At 44.6% G+C, this 21,762-nt stretch overlaps 1 protein-coding gene across 7 annotated transcripts in view; it reads left to right on the top strand.

The window, feature by feature from the left end:
- chst11 (carbohydrate (chondroitin 4) sulfotransferase 11) overlaps positions 1-21,762 on the top strand; it is a 44,813-nt gene that overhangs the window by 7,277 nt on the left and 15,774 nt on the right. For 3 of the 7 annotated variants that reach the window (XM_010887016.5, XM_020043033.3, XM_010887023.5), the window contains exon 2: positions 19,740-19,825. In XM_010887016.5, the coding sequence (XP_010885318.1) occupies positions 19,740-19,825 (86 nt within the window). Of the gene's footprint in view, positions 1-18,038; positions 18,122-18,401; positions 18,642-19,101; positions 19,194-19,739; positions 19,826-21,762 lie in introns of those variants that run through there. The other 4 variants (XM_010887018.5, XM_010887022.5, XM_010887017.5 and 1 more) reach the window with 4 other exon arrangements.

Here is a 21,762-nt window from a genome sequence, read left to right as displayed (position 1 = left end):
TAAGTCATTGTGTCTAGTCAGAGTCCAATGCAATGTGTCACTGCTATCGTAGCATGCCTTGCAGTGCAGGCAGAGAGTGGAAAAGAGAAGGAGAGAGAGACACACACACACAGCAACTGAGCCTATGGTCTATGCGTGAATGGAAATACAGACTTCCTTTTGCAGATAAATATTGACTTGATTGTTATGTGAGGTTAGCAGGATGGAAGGCGGTTAGCACAGGAGGTTCGCCACATTTGGGCATTAATAACCCGTGCAAGGCGCAGGGACGGACGGGCGGGTGGAGGAGGGTGCTGAGGCATTTTTGGGTGGTGACAGTATGGTTGGATGCGGAGTGCTGGTCAGGCTTGCAGATGGACCCACGGCTAATATTTATCTGTAGTGGATGGAGGAGCCTGTGAGGCGCGTGTCTGTGGGAGAGTGTTTGTGAGGCGCGTGTCTGTGGGAGTGTGTTTGTGAGGCGCGTTTCTGTGGGAGAGTGTTTGTGAGGCGCCTGTCTGTGGGAGAGTGTTTGTGAGGCGCGTGTCTGTGGGAGAGTGTTTGTGAGGCGCGTGTCTGTGGGAGAGTGTTTGTGAGGCGCGTGTCTGTGGGAGAGTGTTTGTGAGGTGCGTGTCTGTGGGAGAGTGTTTGTGAGGCGCGTGTCTGTGGGAGAGTGTTTGTGAGGCGCGTGTCTGTGGGAGAGTGTTTGTGAGGCGCGTGTCTGTGGGAGAGTGTTTGTGAGGCGCGTGTCTGTGGGAGAGTGTTTGTGAGGCGCGTATCTGTGGGAGAGTGTTTGTGAGGCGCGTGTCTGTGGGAGAGTGTTTGTGAGGCGCGTGTCTGTGGGAGAGTGTTTGTTAGGCGCGTGTCTGTGGGAGAGTGTTTGTGAGGCGCGTGTCTGTGGGAGAGTGTTTGTGAGGCGCTTGTCTGTGGGAGAGTGTTTGTGAGGCGCGTGTCTGTGGGAGAGTGTTTGTGAGGCGCGTGTCTGTGGGAGAGTGTTTGTGAGGCGCGTGTCTGTGGGAGAGTGTTTGTGAGGCGCGTGTCTGTGGGAGAGTGTTTGTGAGGCGCGTTTCTGTGGGAGAGTGTTTGTGAGGCGTGTGTCTGTGGGAGAGTGTTTGTGAGGCGCGTGTCTGTGGGAGAGTGTTTGTGAGGCGCGTGTCTGTGGGAGAGTGTTTGTGAGGCGCGTGTCTGTGGGAGAGTGTTTGTGAGGTGTGTGTCTGTGGGAGAGTGTTCGTGTTGGCTACGTAAATGTCCAGATACGCTGGTCATTTGAGGATTGTTGACTTGTGTGGGGGCAAATTTTTGTTTTATTGAAAAGCAATAAGAAGGTGCACGTGTGGGACGGCGCGCTTGTTTGGTGCTGTTGCTCTTGCCTTTTGGTCGAGTTCTCAAGTCTGGCGCCCCTGTATTACTACAGGGGCATGGAGCAGACATCAGAGTGTGGAGCAGACATCGATTTAGTCATTAGACTGACTGCTAACCCAAGTCACTGCAGTCTGCTGCCTTCAAGACCGAGAACACTAAAGTTAAACGGAAGGCCAGACAACTGTTAGGGTACAGAAGCGCCAACTCAGCCTGCTCACAGATCTTCTCATGTCATCTCGGCAACTCCTACTGTAATGACCGTTAGAAGGCTCACCCAGGTCTATAGCAACAAGCTATGGCGTATCGATTTGGGGTGGGGAAAGAGTGGATGAATCACGGTCTTCATTAAACGCACGGTCTGAGCCACCATGCCTTGTAATGTGGCCCACGGCGGAAACAATCAAAGTGTTGCTCAACTTGACTGGCTACAGGGTAACGTCTGACACACCTGCGTGTCAGGGGGACGTGTTCCACTCTCGGCTACTCAGCAGTTCTTTCTCTGCCTCCAGCTCACTTTCAGATTGTCACCGTCTCTTTCTGAGTGTCTTTCATTCTCACTCTCTCGCTATCGCTCTAAATGTTCCCAGTCTTTCACTCCCTTTCATCCCTGTATCATACCTCGTCCGTCGTCTCATCCTCCATCTCTTTGATTCCTCGCTCTCTCCTCCCCCTCTCCACCAGGGCCCAATGTAGAGGTAGTGTGTAGTCTGTTGGATAAGACTTCAGCCCTCGGCATTGATGGTCCATTTTTTAATCTTTATGTTAATTTAGCATAATTGTGTGAATTACGTGCAAATAAATATGCAGACAGGATCTTTTTTTACTGAGGACACAAGGGCTAATTGTAACTTGAAAGCCACATATACACACACACACACACACTAATACGCACATTACTATATTTGTGAGGACATTTATGTAGCCAAAATTTATTCCCATAAAAATAGTATCTCCTGGAAAACTGAAGCATAAAACTAAGCCACACCCTAAAAGTAAGCGTAACCATTACCCTCTAAAATCTATATCTAACCCTAATTTCTAAACCTTGCCCTATACCCTAATTCCTGATGCCCAACCTGAAGCTTAACTCCAATTTTAACCCTTTACCTCAGTGTAGTACTGGGTCACAACTTCTGGTATAGTAATATACATTAACACGCCCGCACACACATGCGCGCGCACACACACACACACACAGTACTACTTCTCCAAACCAAAGGACTGCCATTTCAGTCCAAGCTCATTGTGGACTTGGGACATCTGGTCAGATCATATCACACAGTCATCTGGTCAGATCATATCACACAGTCACTCAGTCTAGCCAAGAGAGAGGGGGAAAAGAGAAGGAAAAGTGGATCATGAGAGAAGGAAAGAGGATGTCAGATGAGGAGGTGTGGAGGCAGATGGATTGGTGGGCTGAGTAAAAGGGTGGTTTGGGAAGGGAACGTAGGTTTGAGGTGTGGCAAAAAGAGGAGGAAGAACAAGGTAGAAGGGCTAAAGGTTGGGTTTGATTTGAAAAGGGAAGGATGAGAAGGGTTGGGGGGTGATGGGAGAGGAGGAAGAGAAGGGATGAGAAGGGTTGGGGGGTGATGGGAGAGGAGGATGAGAAGGGATGAGAAGGGTTGGGGGGTGATGGGAGAGAGGTGGGACATAACATTTAAACCACAGTGGCATTGGGTGATTTGATATTCTCTGTTAGGTGATTGCATATGATAGCAAATGGCCGGGTCATCAGATGGGTCCATACCACGCCAGGGTTGTCGGTTTGATTCCAGCAGGGGACCAGGAGTACTTGGGCAGTCACTACTGAAAGTCAGACTTGATTACAGCATTTGTTCAGTCTGCCAAACTGTTTAGTGTAGATAACTTATTTGCGCCTGTATTCAGCCTGTTTGTCTCTCCTGAAGAGGGAGTTTTTAAAGTTCTTCTGTCACCATCCGTCAAAGAGAATGACTCGGCTCACCTGCCCAGCAAGCGTGTGAGTGGGAGACAGTGAGAAAGTGACATGTCTATCATTGTTTCGGGCTTGACGAATCCCCAGTGTTACTGTTCCCGAGATATTTGTGAACCATCTGTCACTTGTAGATATAGAGACAGGACTCTGAGGAGGAAAAGCTCACAGAGAGTGGAGGACAGAAAGAGGGAAGATATGGAGAGAAATGAAGGAAACACAAGCTGTTCACCAACTCATACTCCCGACGGTCTTTAGTCAGGTAGGGGAGTGTAGCCATGGTAACAGTGGAATACGCTGGAATACGCCCCCGTTGGCAGAAGGTCCATCCAAGATGGCAGCTAGTCAACAGTTTGACTTAGGGCAGAGTCCTCGTAGGAATAATTAACATTTCAGAATATTGTCATGTTTGCTGGGCTTCTTTCTCTTCCGCCCCACCTCCCCACACGCCCATTTCTCTTTTTGTCTTCTTCTCTTGTTTGTCATGCCACTAGTTATCGATTTCCTGTAACTCCCTGTGGCATAAAATTGTGACGGGCGTCTATAGATCACAGCATGTGAAATCACAAAACGCTTTTTAATAGCGTCTTCATATTTCTCCACTGTCTCTTTCTATCTTGCCCAGGGTTGACATGCATGCATACACACACACACACACACACACACACACAGGACTATAATTTTCCCAGCTGTCTATTTTAAGAGGACACAGACTTCGATTGGACACACACTATAATTTAGCGGTGCAAGACCTCAGCACTGGAGAACATTATAGGTAAGTGAGCTCACACTGAAATGGGAGGAGTAGACAGCAGGTCACCATGACACAGTCACTTCTCCCCCCGTTTCTCCCCATCTCAGAGGAATGGTATGGCCCGGAGCAGACCGGGGTGTGTGAAAATAATTATGCAAGTTTAAATGTTTTTTTTTTTTTTGGAAGACTAAAATATGTACTGCAGCTTCATCTGGAAAGTGTTTTGGTACATTAGAGTTTATTTAAAGACAGGAACTCCGGTTGAGAATATATCTTGGGTGGGTTTGGATGGAAAACACCGACCAGACTAAATAATATCAGTAGACCTACTGATCTAGTCAGGATGTGGGCTTAATGTACCGACATCATCTCTTGTTATCTTGCATGTGTGGATTTTGACAGATGATGTGAGAGACAAGTGTTAGCATTGTTCTAATGTTGCAGTAGTAGTGGTCATGGTGACGTTGGATTTGTTGCAGCGTCACTTTTTCCCCCAAGACACTGAAGATGAACGTGATGGCATTCAAACACCTGCTGAGAGAAAAGCCTTCTTGAGAAGTTGAGTGCTTTTCAAACACATTGTTTGGGAGAAAGAGATCTTGTAAAAGGAAGACCCTAAAGAAATAATCCATTTATGAAACAGATGCCTCTAAGACTTGGATAGAAGATAGATAGAAGAGTGATGAATGGCAGATGTTATTATTGACATTATACATTTCTTGAGGCAGCGCTTCATCATGGTACAGTGGAGGAATTGGGAGCGTTGCAATATTTGTTTAATGCCAATTAATCCTGTGTTGGTTGGGCTACCAACTGGCAGTTTGACATGGAAATTAAAAGTCAATTAATTCAAACATTTGTTCCTTATGTCTGCTGGGACAAATTGATTTTAAATAAATGCAAGCAGGGACCTACAGCAAGTAAAGCCAAAGCTCTTCTGAAGAACGAGGCTGTCAGGAAGTTAATGACATAGGAAACCACACCACAACCTGCTAAGGAGATAGGTTCTTAAAGGGAACGCAGTCGGAGTGCTACATCCATTATAATACAGTCAAAGCTGTGTTGGTGCCGTGTTTTGTACCTGCCTTTAAAACAGAACTTGTGCTGAGTCGGTCCTCTTTCCCTCCCTTTTAAAACATACAGAGAGAAACACACACACACACACACGGTCGTAATACAGTCTCACATTTCTTATTTTCGACACCATCAAAATGTTAATTGAACTTTTTGCGCGAATAGTTCTGTACACACACACGCCCTTTTCGTGTGCCCTCAGCAGAGAGGAAAGAGCTGGGTCATCTGGGGACTGTAGGCCAGCTGAAGGCTATTGAGTGCCCAATTACACCCCACAGAACAGCTCGTGCCGTGTTCACACTTCAAACGCAGTCAACTCCCAATTGGAGTGTCTTAGCCACAACATCGTCCTAACATTATCCTATAGTTTGTACCCAATCAGTGTGCCCTGACTTCTCTTTTACCCTTTAACCCGGTCTGATTTGAGCTAGGCGACGTACACGCAAGAGGTGCATGCACTTGAGATACTTGCATACGCACTGTACATGTCTACTTTCTGTGTGAAAAGCTGGTGCAGCAGTGTTCTATTTAATAGGGTAGCGGATCAAGCTAAACCCTTGCAAGATAACAGCAAACACTTTGGTTCAATTAGCATCAGCTACCTCTGTAGCCAGTTCAATAAATAGCCTTCAATGATTTTGAATGTAATGAACACAACCATGTTTGTCCGTTGTGTTTTCTGCATTAGTAGTCATAACAATAGGATTGACTAAAGGTAGAAACCAACTGGAACTAAGACTGTCAAGTACAAGTGTAACTCTGTAATGAGTGTTTGTACTGGTCTCCTGAGTTAATATACTGTAGGTCTCTCAAAGATAAAGGGATAGGGTAGTGAAGACTGTGTTGTGGAGTCTGTATAGGAAGACTTCCTTAAAGCTGGGTTTCTTCTATAGTTTGAACACTCTCATTCACTCTCTCATGCACTTTGTCTCGCTCTCTCATCTCTTTCTTACCTCTCTCTTTCCCTTCTATTCACTACTTTCTTGCTCCCTTGTTCTTATCTTTCTCTCTCTCTTTCCCCTCTTTCTCAGTAAGTAGCTGTAAATTAGATTGCTGCCCTGATTTAATGGGTACATTTTATAGGCTCATTTTCTCCTAATGCTTTTCACTCAGTCGCTCTCTCCAACTCATCAACACTTGGACTGACTTTATGGATTTCCGTTTCCCTTTTCTGTCGTTCTCTCTTTCAGTCTCTATCCCTCCCTCCATCTAACAGTCTTGTCCCTCTCGAGAGTGCGTCTCTGATGGTTAAGGGTTTGTGGCCTTGCAGTGTCCCAGAGACGGCAGCAGTTGTTTCGATAAGGGGCGAACTCCTATGGAGTCACAGCTGGCGTCCATGTACACATACGCCCATCGACCAATTTATTAGGCACCCCTATCTATTATCGGTTATGTCCCCCTTTTGCCTCCCTCTGCTTCAAGGTTCAACACACTGGGTGTAAAGAGATGCCCTTCTGCAGGCTTCTGTTATAAAGAGTTGTTATTTCAGTATTTGCAGCCTTTGGGTCAGCTTGATCGCATCTTGCCATTTTCATCTGATCCCTCTCATTAATGAGTTTTCATCCAAAGAACTGCCACTCGCTGGATGTTTTTTTAGTTTGTTGCACCGTTGTGGAACCACCAATCCCGGCACCAACAATCAGTCTCACCGATCACTCACCTTCCCCATTCTAATGTGGTCTGTGTCTGCAGGATTTATATGTTGACTTGCAGCCACAAGATTTGCCATTTCACGATGTGAGTAAACAAGCAGGTGTACAAAAAACAATAATAATAGTGGCCAGCGAGTGTGTTTGTGTGTGTGTTTCAGCGAGTGTGTTTATGTGTGTTTGTATCAGCGAGTGCGTTTATGTGTGTGTGTATCAGCGAGTGTGTTTGTTTGTGTGTGTGTGTGTGTATCAGCGAGTGTGTTTGTGTGTGTGTGTATCAGCGAGTGTGCTTGTGTGTGTGTGTGTATCAGTGAGTGTGTTTGTGTGTGTGTGTGTGTTTCAGAAAGTGTGTTTGTGTGTGTTTCAGCGAGTGTGTTTGTGTATCTGTACACTCAGGCTGATATACAGACAGAGGAAGAGAACGAGAAGAGCATAACCCCCACAATCGGCATTTAATTGTATGCAAACGACTCATTTGAATTTGACGTTGACCCTCCCCACAGGAAGCATTTTATTGAATGCAAACAATTAATCTTCATTTAATTTGACTCTGCCCCACAGGAAGCATATTTTGATGTTGAGTTAAAGGTAGTCAAAGTTCCTTCCAATAAATTAATACCAATTACACCAGAGGTGAAACAGGAAAGTCTTATTCATTTGGCAAATCTTTTATCAAAATGATCTGTCACTGGTAGTTCAGCGAGCATGTTTAGAACAGCTGTGCTTCATTTAAATAACATTTACATAATATGTAAATACTATTCTCTTCTCACACCGTATAAGGATAAAGTTGCTGGACCAGAGGTATGCAGTAAGGCTTAACACCAGGGTGACATTCTTTGGGCTCCTGTCCTGGAAGGAGTATAAACCCTGACAGTGTTGTTTACCTGGTAACTAACATGGGGCTATATGGTGAAAAAGTGCAGCTGCTGGTGATTATAGACTGGTTTCGGTGTCAGTGTGAGATGTTTTCATTTGCTTCCCAGATTGTTCTGGGATTACAGAACCAGACTTTCAACTTCATTGCTCATTCCCCTCCAATACACACTGAGTGAGACATTGTCTACAGACCTCAGTAGCGGCAGGGAGTATCTGTCAGGAAAGTGTATCACGTAACCAGTGCTGTCGTTAGCCCTGGGCGGCCGGGGCTATAGCTCTGGTTCTTTTATGAATAGCCCCGGATCTCAAATGGACCACCCCCCCAAAAAATGGCCCCCAATCTATGAATCTGTCATTCTGATTGTGCTTTATATGGCAATATAGACGTCGCTAAGCCCCGAATGTATTATGATCCTAGCAACGCCTCTGCACGTAACTTCGGGAAGGTGGCACGCAACAATTAAGATGTTCACCTGTTTACACTGGATTAAAAAAAAGTATCTCTAACGCAAATCCGGCACAAGATATAATCGAAATCACCTGTAAAAATCCTACAAGGGGCTTAATCGTTGCTCCATACTAACTTCATGGCCAGTGCTTCTCCCAGAGACTGGTATCATCAGAGGGTTTTGTTGCAATGAAACAGGGATGTAGATTTAAGAAATGATGAAATTGGAGAGGAAAGGTGCAGAACAAACAGAAATAAAATTTCCCCAACCTATTAAGTCATTGTTACGACACGTTAAATTCTGAGATCGGAGACCGTCTGGAGCTTTTCCATCCGTCTTGCAGACACGTGTGTACACACACAAGCACACCCTCTTTCTGGTGCAGTTGTTTTATCAAAATGTGTGATAAAAATACAATGTAGAAAATCATCAGTGATTGAATCATCTGTGCATCAGATGTATCAAACCATGTGTAGGAGGAGTGTGACGTTCTAATTTTAACACTACAATATCTGTTCGATGAAAAAAAACAGATTTGCATCAGAGAAAGCATAAACGGATGAAAATGGCAATTGTTGCAGGCCCTGTACTGAGGTAATGTGGGAAGCTTTTCCAACCGGCAATTTAGGACAAACGACAGCATCTCACTTAGTGTGTATTACAGTGAAATAAGTTGTGATGTATGAAGTCTGGTTCTTTAATTCCTTCCAGCTTCACAGAGTCGGAAAAATAATACATAAATAGTTTTTGTGCAGCAACTAAAACATCTCACACTGGCACGGAAATAATCGTAGCTACTGTTACCAGCAACAGCACTTCTTCGACTGAGCGCACCATGTTAGTTCCCAGGTAAACAACCTATGTATTGGTAATGTATTTACAATGCGTATTGTATTAGCGTTTTATGTTAGTATTGTTTAAATGAAATTGTGCTAATGACAAATAGGCATTAGCATGCTCCCTGAATTGACTGACATTGAAATGGAATTTACCGCAACCCTGACTGCTGCCGTTGTTCTGGGGTTGTGGTGATGTTCTGATTGTGTCGGGCAGATGGTGTCCCAGTCCCCGTAAGCCTCAAAGCATCATGGGTGGGCAGCTGAGACAATGGCGTCTCCACAGGGGTCTCGTAAACACAGCGGCCGCCACTGCTGTCCAGTGACGACACTGCTCATCTGTAGGCTAAACCAATGCAAGCGGAGGGGATCCTTTTGTAGCGGAAGTTAAACCCAGTGTTTCTATAATGAGCCACATTAAGGGGACAGGCGGTGGCACGGTAGGAGGGAGCCAGTGAGCGTTTGTAGTGTCTCGCCGTCTAAATTATAGTTGCGCCCCTCCACCTACTCCGACGACATCAGAAGACACACGCTACAAAGGCGTTAGGCTGTTAATCGGACAACCATACTGATGATCTTAGAGACTGCACACAGCCTGTTAATATCAGTACTCGGTAGGACTGACTCAGTGCGCGGGATATCACATTGTGTAACTCGTGTTGACTAAGGACGGGAGCTTCATAGGCTTGGCGGGGTTCAGGCCAGGTAACCACATTTTTCAGCAGTACTTCCCGTGTCCTCCCTTTGCCTTTGGGACCCTCAGACGTGATGAGGGCTGCTCTGTCATCTTTTTTTGATCAGATGTTCGGTAGTACAAAAACAGCCAATTAAATCCACAGCTGGAGCTCAATACAAAACCCAGCACCTGTTATGGCAATATGCCTGTATTCCCATTCTCCTTTCCCTTGCTGTTTCCACATCCATTTCTCCGCCTCTCATTAACTGAAAACAGCGGGAGGGGGTGGGGGGGCACCAGGCTAGTCAATCATTAAAATGTAAGTTATATATTTTTTTTTCTTTGACTTTGTGTGTGCGTGTGTGTGTGTGCGCGCTGCTTAGTTTAAAGATATCTGAGTTTGTGCCCCAGCTGAGATGGGCTCTTTGACCAGACCCCCTGATTGGGAGGACGATGTCTTTAAACGCCACTTTAATCAGAGACTCACAGTGTGTGCGTGTGTCTGTGCGTGCGTGCGTGCGTGTGTGTATCCTTGTGTTGATGTTAGTGTCAGTTTGAGAGGCCCAGTCTCCTATGGCAGGCTCACAGGAGCAGCAGAGATCTGAGTTAATCCCTACACTTCCTCATCAAAGCTGAAGAACTGATCCAACTTAACCTGACCAGAATCCAAGTCCGACTATAAAATGACCATCAGAGAAATATGTGGACTAGAAATCCTTGCAAGAATATTAACCCAAGGAAAATCCGGTGAGCTGTTTCGGCTTTGGGTTGGAGTTTAGGATTTTATATGGTTAGGAAAAGGGGGGTGGGGTTGGTTTTACCAGTGAGGATATGGGAAAATAATCTCTAAAATGTCCTCGGAAAGATAGTTAGACAAACGTGTGTGTTTTTGTGTGTGTATGATATCCTTAAATCTCTGTCCCAGCGGGACTGTGAGACAGAAGGCGGAGCCGTTCGATCTGAGGGCGGATGACTGTGGGGAGGCGTAGAGAGCTCAAGAACGCCAGAGAACCATGAGACATGAAGGATTCATATTATATATGGACAATTAGTAAGAGCAAAGAACCAGGGTAGGAAAGAGAGAGAGAGAGAGAAAGGCAAGCAGAGAGAGATGATTCATTATGGAGATTGAGACAAAGGAAACCAAGTCAGATAGAGAGAAAAAAAACGAAAACGTTTGTGCACAGATGCGTCTGAGTGTTTCAGAGTTCGCCGTTAACTCCTCACGTTATACTTTGAACTTACACTACCTTTCGCAGTGTGACTTCTTATTCTGAGGTTAGAAGGAGTTGAGAAACTGTCACTTCCTCATTTCCTGTGTGTCACTGCTTGGTGGTGAGGTGGTTTAACATGGCGGGTTTTGAGGCTCTTAGGAGCCTTTGGGGAAGTTACTTCCACAGCATCTGATGGAGCGCGGACACGGACGAAGAGAGGCACAGACATTGACACACATTGCCCTCTATTTTTCTGTATCATTGAACCAATCAATCAATCAATTTTGTAATAAACGGACACACTCACACTCACATCCCACTCACTGAAATCAAAGAGGACTTCTGTTCAGTGGAAATTGCATGATGCGTCTGTGAGCTGGCAGGTTGAAGGTCTGCAGTATTACTGGGAAAATCACGCCTTGGTAACTCAGTTATCTGAGCGGTTCTTCACATTTAAATGTGTTTCTGTACTAAGACTCTTTTATGTAGACTCTGATCTATAGAGAAGCTCTTGTGTGCATAACAAGCCCATGTACATGTGTCAGTTCTACATCTGTTCCACATCCCTCCGTAGCAGTTTGGAAACTCTTTTCAAGGGTCTTTCAATGCAAGGACACCCATGGGCACGGTTATGACCTTATTCTCCAAAGCCTGAGGCTACCCATGATTGCTGAGCAGTACCTCGCTATTTGTTTCATCGTTGACCTAGGTAGGCCTGCAATCTGAAAGCCATGTACTGTCTGCCTATGAACATGGCCCAGTTTCTAAAATATCAGTTACGCAGGTTTGCAATTATAAATAATCCTCAGTCATTGCTGTAAATAACGATCTGTTATCAGCACACTTAGCCTACATGGTAAAACAATTGTAAAAGAACTCTCCTGTCTGTGTCACTTTGTGAGGTTCTACACTCCAGTCTGGTTGTACTAGTCACTGAAGACTGACCGGATCTTTTTGGGGACTGTATGTTCAGGGACATCTGGGGACTTCATGTCCACACTCGTAGAGTAAGTCCAGAATCACTCTGTAACATCCATGAGGGTTGTGTGGTTTCTCCCTGCTGGTTGTTGAACCCAGTCCGAATTCCCTTTGACTGCAAAATGAGGAGCGTTTTGAGACAACTATTCTAGCCGGACACAATACCATGATGCCTTAGAGGAGGTTGGAGGGGAACATTGAAAAGGCTGGTTGCTTTAAATCACCTCAAGACTCCTAAGGCCGTGTCTGTCTTTTTTTGGGTGGTCTTGGATTCTTTCCTTTCCCCTCCCTGTCTACAAACAGATCCTTGAAGGGTGCTCCTCATCAGATGACTCAGTGGCAGAGTTAGGCAGGAGGGTTAAAAAGGATCACCTCTCTGTGTCTAAGATATAACCAGGCTTCTGTTCTTAAGTCCACCCTCCGTTTACTCGTATTCACATTCTAGACTGCAGGGGTTACAGACAGGACAGCACAAGAGGGGTGCGTGTGCGCGTGCGTGCGTGTCACCCTCTGGGGTAACCCGCTGAGTGGGCCAGTGGGTTTGTCTGCTGTCTGTATCCAGGCAGAAAGGAAGGGTTTTATCACTCACTTCAATACCCCCCCCCCCTTTGCCTGTTAGGATTCTCCCACTGATCTAGTTTTCTTCCTTCCTCTGGGTTTGTGGTTTGTGATTCATACTTTGTCCACCCTTCTGCGTAACTGTGTCTGACCACGCTTGACCGCCTCTGACCGTGTCTGACCATGCTTGACCGCCTCTGACTGTGTGAATGTTGTCTCTTCGAGGCCAAATATGCGTTTACAACACAACCCTGTGTTTTCCCCTCCAACCTGCTGTGTGTGTGTGTATGTGTGTATGTGTGCGTATGTGTGTGTGTGAACCTTCTGTATATCTGCTTCCAAATTTTTTATTCACAGCTAGGATTTTTTTGCACTGATGTGTTGCTTAGCAACAATCAACTAATTATCTTATTTTGTTGAAAGTAAGAAAGATGAGGTCTCCCAGGTGACACAGCGGATTTCAGGAGCTCATTTTTAGAACCAAGCTGAACAACACAGTTTAAGTTAAAGCCTCAACTGTGTCACTAGATTACAAGCCCCACGGGTGATGAATAGTGTCAAGCATTGCCCAGGGAGGAGGGTGACATTGTCAGCAGGGATTTCCTTTTATTTTTTTTATGCTATAGCAACTCAATCAGATGGCTCAGCCGACTGCCAGGAGCACGCCTGGACACACATCGACCCAGGTGACTTCCTGGGTAGTTAGCTGAGTTTCAAACAAAGCAGAATGGCTTAGTAAGGGTGAGAGAAAGGACTGGAGCAATCTTCCTAATTCTCCCTAAACCCCCAAATCTTTTGGGTTGGGTCAGGAGATACAATTGGATATGACCAAATTGAGGAAAGGCGAGTGTTGGGGTGAACATTTAAACTATATTGTGGTGACACAGACAGACCAATATATCACCATCTGTGGTCATGTCCCACATTTCCAATGGTCCAAAATGGAATTCCATTCCTTTTTAGTGTTGGGAATGTTGAGTCAAGCGGTAAGTGGAAAGGCTTGAGTTGTGACTCAGGTTCCTCGGAATGGGGTCCTATCTTTGGGAGTTAGAGGTTTTGGAACCAGGAAACATTTAAACCACTTCTTCATTGATTCTTACTCAGCTTCATGAATAATCTTTTGATGGTGGCCCATATTCCCTCCTCCACACGGCGGTCTGACCCCAAACCCTACACACTGACCTCATAAAAGTAACAAGACCAAGAGACCATAGGGTGAAGCTTGGTGAATGTCTGGGTTTTATGCAGTGAGCGCCATGTTCCTGTCCTCAGTCCATTCCACTTTGTTTTTGTCTCCCCTTTCATCCCTCCCTCTCATCCCCCCTCTCATCCCTCCCTCTCATCCCTCTCCTTTCATCCGATACATTATTATATTTCAATTCATGATGTTATTACATTAAGGACAAAATGAGGTCCACACCTGATTTAAATGTGTAGAGAAAAAAGTAGACAGACTGACACAGACACTTCCATTCTTCACCAGACTGAGAGATGTTCCCATATTACAATGTGTTTTATGTCCATGTTAGTGATCATAATTAAAGGATTAAGCCCACAGCTAAATGAATAAAGAGGAGAAAAGAGCAGCCAATCATATCAACTGTTGTAATTGGGTTCAGCTAAGCCTCTCCCTATAGACACACAAACACAAAACTCACGTCCCCAACTATATGCACCACCTCACACACACTTGACAGGCCCTTATTGGGCCGTGTTTAATAAACAGGCTTAATCATCTGTCTTCTGTGCATCTATACTAGGTATGCTGTTCACCTGAATCCTAATTAAACAGCAGAATTTCAGCTCTGAGCAAACAAACACACAGACACACACGCACAAATGCACAGACACACAGACACATGCACAAATGCACAGACACACAGACACACATGCACAGACACATAGACACACATGCACAAATGCACAGACACCCTCTGAGGGTTGATTGTTTTCTGTGACAGACCTCCTGTAGAATCTCTTCAATGTGTGGAGGGGGTGTGTGTGTGTGCGCGCACATGTAAGTGTGTGTATTTATGTGTGTGTGAGTGGCAGTGGCAAGTGGATTGGTGCTCTCTTTGGGTAGGTAAGATTAGCAGCAGATTAATCTTCCACTATCCCCAAAATCCCTTGATAGATGGCTGCAGATTTTGTGTGATTAAAGACCTACTGAGCATGTGCAGAACAGACCTCTCTATTCAAGGGAAGCAGCAGGATTCATACAGTGCATACAGTGTCTCTCAACATAACCTTAAGCCACTCCTTCAGAAGCTGTTTTACATTACAGGCTAAAACGCTGACAACTTTCTGATGACTTTTGATCTGATTTAGTATATTTTGATTTGGTTTGGTTCCTATTGCTGTTGTTTCTGCTTATTTCTTTCAGTCTTTTCCATATATACGCAGCTTCTATGTGCTGAGGAGGAAAGTTAACTCTGAAATACTGGATCAAAGGTACATTACCAGCAGTAGTTACCCTGGTAGATCAGAGGGACATTACCAACAGTAGTTAAAGTGGTAGATCAGAGGGACATTACCAACAGTAATTACCCTGGTAGATCAGAGGGACAATTCGAATTAGAGATTGTTTCACTAATACCAAATGATGACATAACAAAGAATTCTTGGATTAATTGGTTTGTACAATTCCAGAATAGTCATAAAGCGTATACCTTAAATGGTTAATATCATTTATTTTTATTTTTTAAGATCCAGGGGTGTAGAATGAGGAATATTTCTCCTGGTATATGAGAGCTAGGGCTGATGGAATATGAAAGGTGTTGTGTGTTACCCTCGGAGAGTGTGTTTAATAGACCTTTATAAATGTTTTGATGTTTGTGGAACACACAGACGCTCACACACTCTGGATACATCCTGCCCACACTGGTATTTAAACTGGCACTGCAGCACTCTGTCCATTAACAGGAGAGAGGGAGAGACGGGAGGTATGCAAAGAGAGGGTCTAGTGGCGCATGAGCGAATAAGACAGATACAGAAAGACTGTGACAGAAATGGGGGGGAGGAATGGATAAAGTAGCGTGTGAAAGGAGAGAGAGCAAGCGTGTAGGGAGACTGCCTTTACTGTAATACAGTAACAGTAACCTCTCTGACCCATCAGAATCAACTCCAAGACTTACTAGCTCTTACTAGCTCTAATAATTGCATTTGCCGGCCAAAACAAGATGTTTTAGTTATACCGAAACATAAATTCTGGTCTTCGTTTTGACAGTTTTTTGCAGATATTACCTAATTTCTTCTTTTAGTTGTACATATTGTTTCATGCTGACATTCATGATGTCAATGCACCTTGCACAGAATTGGTGTTATATTGTCATCTCAATGGCGGGGTTCAGGTAACAACAAGATGGCGGTTCTGTGGATCCTCTTCATTATGTTTTGTATGCATGTTTTGTACTGGGCTGTGGCCTGGGTTCCCCATTTAGGCAAAAGGGCCAAGTTGACTCAAAATAAGTAGTCTCGTTCCCCAGGCACCTCCGGCCAAATTAGCGGAGGGTCTGGTGGAGCCAGGTGGAGCTAGGTTTCCAACTTGGCCTATTCGAATACCGGTCAAAATGTCCAGATCAATAACCATTGGCTCAATCGGCAAACTTGAACAACCAATCAACCACTACGCCCTCCCCCGTATGTTAGCAGCTGTTCTGTGTCCCCATTTGCAGTGGTATTGAGCTAGAAGATGCATGCAGGTTGTTGGATGATGCACCACGCTCCCGTTGACAATCCTGACCAATGGGCACACATTACTGTTCCATTGGAGAAGGTAACTTCTCCCACCCCGCTATCGGCCAATGAGGTGACAGGTCATAACCCCTGTTTAGCCCTAAGCTGGGGTAATAGAGCTGCCTTAGTATGATGGGTTGAGGCTCTAAAATTGGGTTGAGAGGTACCCTTTAAATGTTAGATTCTGCTTGGTCGAGTAAACCATAACAAAGCTGACAGATGATTAAGAGTCAGGTCAGAGTCACTGGTTGGGCTGTGTTAGTTCAACAACACAAAGTTAAGACGACAGGGATTCGAATTCCCCAGAACTATTAATATATTAGTGTCTGAGCATTCAGTGTAGATGAACTTAGCAGACACTACGTCCCATGTCCTCACCTGATTGGGCATTTGAGGAATGTGGCCAATCGGAAGGGGGCAGGTGTGATGAGTTGGCTGCCATGGTTACACCTCACCACGCTCTGTGACACAGGTGTGTTGGGTTACCACAGATTCCTTGGGGGGGGCGGGTTTTGGGGGGTGGGGGGGTCAGTGGCGGGGGGGGGGGGGGGCTTGCTGGTCTAAGACACAGCAGCTGTGACTGTACATGAGTGTGGGTGTATGTCTGTGTGAGAGCTCAAGGAAGGGAGTTCACATCCCACAATTTTACATCCTCAACGCCCCATCTATACGAGTGTACCTTTATGTCAGGCCTTTGTAGATTTAGTGTATTGTGTACCTATAATATTTACAGTCTACGACTAGCAGTACATAACACCAAGTAATATTCTGGGTGTCATACTCGATCTAACTGAGGGGATTTTAATTATTTTTCTTCATCACCCCCTTGGTCTGCAGTTCATAGATGCAGTACAGTAGAGGTTTCATATGTTTTGGCATGCATCATCATTAGCAAAGGGCCTGTGAAAGAGAGTAAGATACATTTCAGCATAGATTTGCGACCCAGTACTGGCATGTCCAGCTAGATTTAGAGTAAAAGATTTATCCTCCTCACTGTTCTGGTCATTCTCTTCTACTGTCAGTAATTACTCATACTGACATGCAGTTTTGGAATGCATACTTGCTCAAGTCAAGAGTTGAAACTCAAATGAACTGGCCATACCTCATAGGATGGACCAATTGTGTGACAGGAAGTACAATTTAAATCTATGCAATTCATAAAAATGTTCCTTAGTCACAGAACATTAGAGTTTCATGAAAGATGAGAGGTTACACTTTCAGATAAATAATATATCACGTTTCTCTGACCAGTGTTAATAAAACTCTTCTAACCTTAGTTCAACTAGCCAATTGTATGTTCACCAAGTAAAAGGGCTATTCATCTTTTACCCTAAGAAATATGGGGTCTGGTGGTTTTCAGTTCTATCTCATCATTTATTGATGTCCCAGGTCTAAATATTGGTGTCCCAGGTCTAAATAAGTCCTGATTAGATGGTTGAAATGAAAAAAATGGAGTGGAACTGGCTCCGAGGTCCTGAGTTTAGTTTCAGGGTCTTAGAGAGAAGTATTTTATTAGTTTTGTATTTCTTTTGTATAAATTGTTGCACTAACAGGCCAGAACAAATTCCTTGTTGGTTGTGAAACTTACTTGGAAATAAAGCTCTTTCTGAATCTATTTATGAGCCCAAAGGCCATTTCAGAATGGGGAGCACAATGAAGGACTTCAGCCATTTTATTTTTGTGAATGGGGCTCAGTGGGGCTTCCAGTTCATTGGCTAATTCCTGCTGACAGCAAGCATGTCCAGCCAGGAAATCAGGATGTATCAGACAATCATAAAGAAAAACATTTACTACTTCAAAATGGTGATCACCTCATTGCATTTACCGGTATGCTCACATACATCTTGATGGGAACTACATAGGGATGCTCCCTCTATCATTCTCTATGGTGTGACTGTTTCAACAAACCTGCGCTAATTAGGGACTAATAATTCACTCCTGGGTCACCAGATGAGCGCAAGTAACTGGCAGATAGAAACAACACAACACCCTGTTTATTTGTTTTAATTTATTTAACTGTTAACCTGGTAAGTCGACTGATAACATTCATTTTCAGTGATGACCTAGCTAAAGACGTTCAATTGCAAAACAAGAAAGTACACATCATAAATACTGTGAACAATTTCAATGAATAAATAAAGGCAAGGCAAGATTATTTGTATAGCACATTTCATACACAGGGGCAATTCAAACTGCGTTACATTATTAGGCCAACTGAAAAATAAACAGAAAACATTAAAATTACACTACAGTAAATACATCAGGACATACTGTGATAGTGTGTTGGTACCAATGAGTCTGGCATTGTGTGTGGAGCTGGGGTCAGTTTTCCAAAGTGTAAAGGTCACTGTGGTGAATGCTGAAGGGGGTAAAGGTTACAATCTGGATGGCAGTATTGTAAATTCCATCAAATGTAGCTTTTTGGTGGCAATCCTATGGACTCAAGTCAAAGATTGTCAGAATGATCAAGTGTTTATTTGGATGCAGGATACCTTGTTGTGGAACAAGAAACCTATTCATTCCATTCTTCCTATCTTTAGACTGCAGGTGGGTGATATGACTATTGAATGAGTGCGAGCAGTCAAGCTGAATACTAAGATATTCTTAGTTGTCAACATACTCCAGCTCAGATGTTTGGGGAGCAGGGAGGTTAAAGTAGTCTCTGATTTATAGAGCATACATTTAGCTTTTTGGTGTTACCAAGTAGTTGGTCAGAAAAGGCGTGTTGGCTGTAATTGAAGGTATGCTGACTCCATAGTTTTCAAGCAGTTCAGTCCAGAATGTCACCTGGTCTACTGCACGTATCTGTTGTTGTGTGAGAACCCCCGTCACACGGCGTACATGCACTCACACCGGGGGGGGGGGGGGCTCCAATTCACGCGCTTTCCTACTTTATATTTAGATTGATGCCCGCATTTATGATGCCCATCTGAGGGCGTTTTCACCCTTCACATTGTCGGCTGAAGGTTAGGTACAAATGAGAGTGTGCTTTGGTTCATTACACTCTCTTCTCACCAGGTGACACAAATTGCTGTGATGGTTTTTCCAGTGCTGAGCACTGACTGGGCTGGTAAGACACAGGACGTGGGTTTTTCTGCGGTTGGTTAACTTCCTCGTCTCACACTTGGCAGGCGTTGTTTATCATCACATCATCTTTGTCTTGATTTCCCACAGTAATATCTTTGTCCTTCCACCATATGGGATTAGATATTCCTTTCTTTTAGATCAGTGAGGGAGATGAAATGGAAAACATGGTACAGGGAGGCAGTGTAATGTATCGTTGACGAGGAGTCTCCTCTGTTTATCCAGCAGGCCCTTTCATCCAGTCATTTTAGAGTTTGTACCGTCTGGCTGGTTTGTGTGTGGGTTGCTGGAAGCACTGGTGACTTGTTTAATTTTTACAAATGTTTGTATGGATAATTATGCTGTGGCGATGCCTTTCAAGAATAGCGCTTCATGGTGATATACACTCACTGAATGCTTTTCAATTTAGCATTATTGGGCCCACTCTCTGACCCATTTTTCTTTAAGCTCAGACAACGTGATTGGACGTCAGAGCTGATGTGCCAGCAGTGTCGTTGGTTACTGATGGTGTAGTTTGTGTGGTTGGTCATTGTTAACAGTCCTCTTTGTATTCTCCCACAGTAATGCGGAGGAACACGTTAACGTCGGACATGTGCTGTAGGAAAGGCTCCCGCAATGCCTTACAGGAACTCTACAGCCCCACACAGGTAGGGTCAGGGAGTGCCTTCCTGTATTCCTGTCTCTTTCTTTAGTCTCTCTTTCATCTCTCTTTTTTGTCTCTCTCTTTCGTCTGTCTCCCTTTCATATGTGTCTTCCGCCTGTGTCTTTCTTTCACTTGTCTCTCTTGTTCACCTGTCTCTGGGTCCCTCCCCCACACCCTCCCTCTCTGTAAATACAGAGCCAGATGTTTTAGGCCTGGTTCAGACTCTGACCCTGTCTGTTTTAGGCCTGGTTCAGACTCTGACCCTGTCTGTTTTAGGCCATGGTCAGACTCTGACCCTGTCTGTTTTAGGCCTGGTTCAGACTTTGACCCTGTCTGTTTTAGCCCTGTCCTCCCTTTTCTTTGAATGTGTGTGTGTACATGCTTATGTGTTTGTCACAAACCTGGATTCCTGTGTCTTTAATTTCTTAATGTCAGTATGACATGATGGAGAAACACCATGAAAATCGCCATCCATCTTGTTGTCCATGGTTCTCAGAGAATTGCATTATTCAGCATATCGGGCAGCGCTCCTCTTGGGAGCGAAATGACTTGGATATATTTCTGTAAATACATCCCTTGGGAACAGGGGAGGATTGGCTGAAAAACTGCAACAGACGCGTTGTCTGGCCTTGCCCGGCTGGCCAAATTGCTCTGCCCAAATTCCATGCCGTTATCACAGACATTTATTTCTTCTCTTATGTAGTCTGGATCCGAACCCCCTGCCTGAGAACTCTACGGTTATTAAAAACCTGATTTGTCCTAGATGCCAAAGGCTTTCATCTGATTGGTCCCAAAAACAAAAGTTGTGGTTCACAGCTACATACTTGGTTAAAAGGACAGTTTCAAAATGTTGTTGACTTTGATATTGGTGAGAAATGTTGTCACTGCTGACTTATACAACACCCCCCCCCCCCCCCTGTTTGACCTCACCCAGGGGACAGAAATGGAAGAACTTTCAGCCTTCCATTCAAGTGAATCTTAGTACAGTAGAAGATTTTGGTTGGGTTTTCAGGCAAAGTCTGGCCTGGGTCAGAAAGCAATTACCTTTAGACATTATATAATGGTTGCCTGTCTTGTTTTGTCTCTGTCTTTGCAGATGTTTACTAACGCACTGTGTGATATACCAAGTTGCAGTATTATGAGGGGTTTCCACCAGCAGTATGGTCTATCAGTCAGTCAACAGTCCATCAGTCAGCCAGCACACTGCTACTATCACAGTGATGGACACGCTAGTTTCTCCTTCACTCTTCTCACACAAACTCAGTCTCTTGCTCTCTTCTCTCGCTTTCTGTCTTGCTCTATTTTCTCTGACCGTCTCGTCCACTCCTATGCAAGCCTATTCATCACAGCGCACATTTTAAAGGAAGGAAGGAATACGAGGAGCCATAAAGTGGTGTTCAGCAGCTAAGTTTAGACCGGGTGCACGTGGATAGACTACTTTCCGCTGAGGAGTTTTCCACACCTACTAACTCATGTAAACTTCCATTGATATGTTTGTATGTGTGAGCAATGAGCAGAGAGTACTGTAGCTTGTGTCAGTTCCAGCTGGGGTTGGGGTGGGGGGCAGGGATTTGGAAATGGGGGGAGAGAGTGGTCAGATTGACGTGACAGCATAGAGGAGCTTAGAGGATACATCCCTATTTATTGCCTAGTTTATGAAGGCACAGATGGCATTTTTCCATTTGTGTGTAGTCAGGTGTTTGGGACAGGCTTAAGTCCTACCAGGACAACAGGAAGCAAAAATTCCCTGGTAGTTGACTACATTGAAATCTATTGCCTTAAGTGATTATGTCAGCGATAAAATGTAACTTTGGCCTCAAACCCTCTCACATAATTAATGTAAAAGTGGTACTAAAGCACCACCATGTGAGCCCTGCAGTCCAATCTCAAACCTCCTGGCCAGCCATGTGTTTATGGCAGCACAGAGCTGTGTTCAGTTTC

The sequence above is a fragment of the Esox lucius genome, chromosome 23, assembly GCF_011004845.1.
Source record: "Esox lucius isolate fEsoLuc1 chromosome 23, fEsoLuc1.pri, whole genome shotgun sequence".
NCBI classification, from domain to species: domain Eukaryota; kingdom Metazoa; phylum Chordata; class Actinopteri; order Esociformes; family Esocidae; genus Esox; species Esox lucius.
This window is presented reverse-complemented; position numbering and strand designations above follow the sequence as displayed.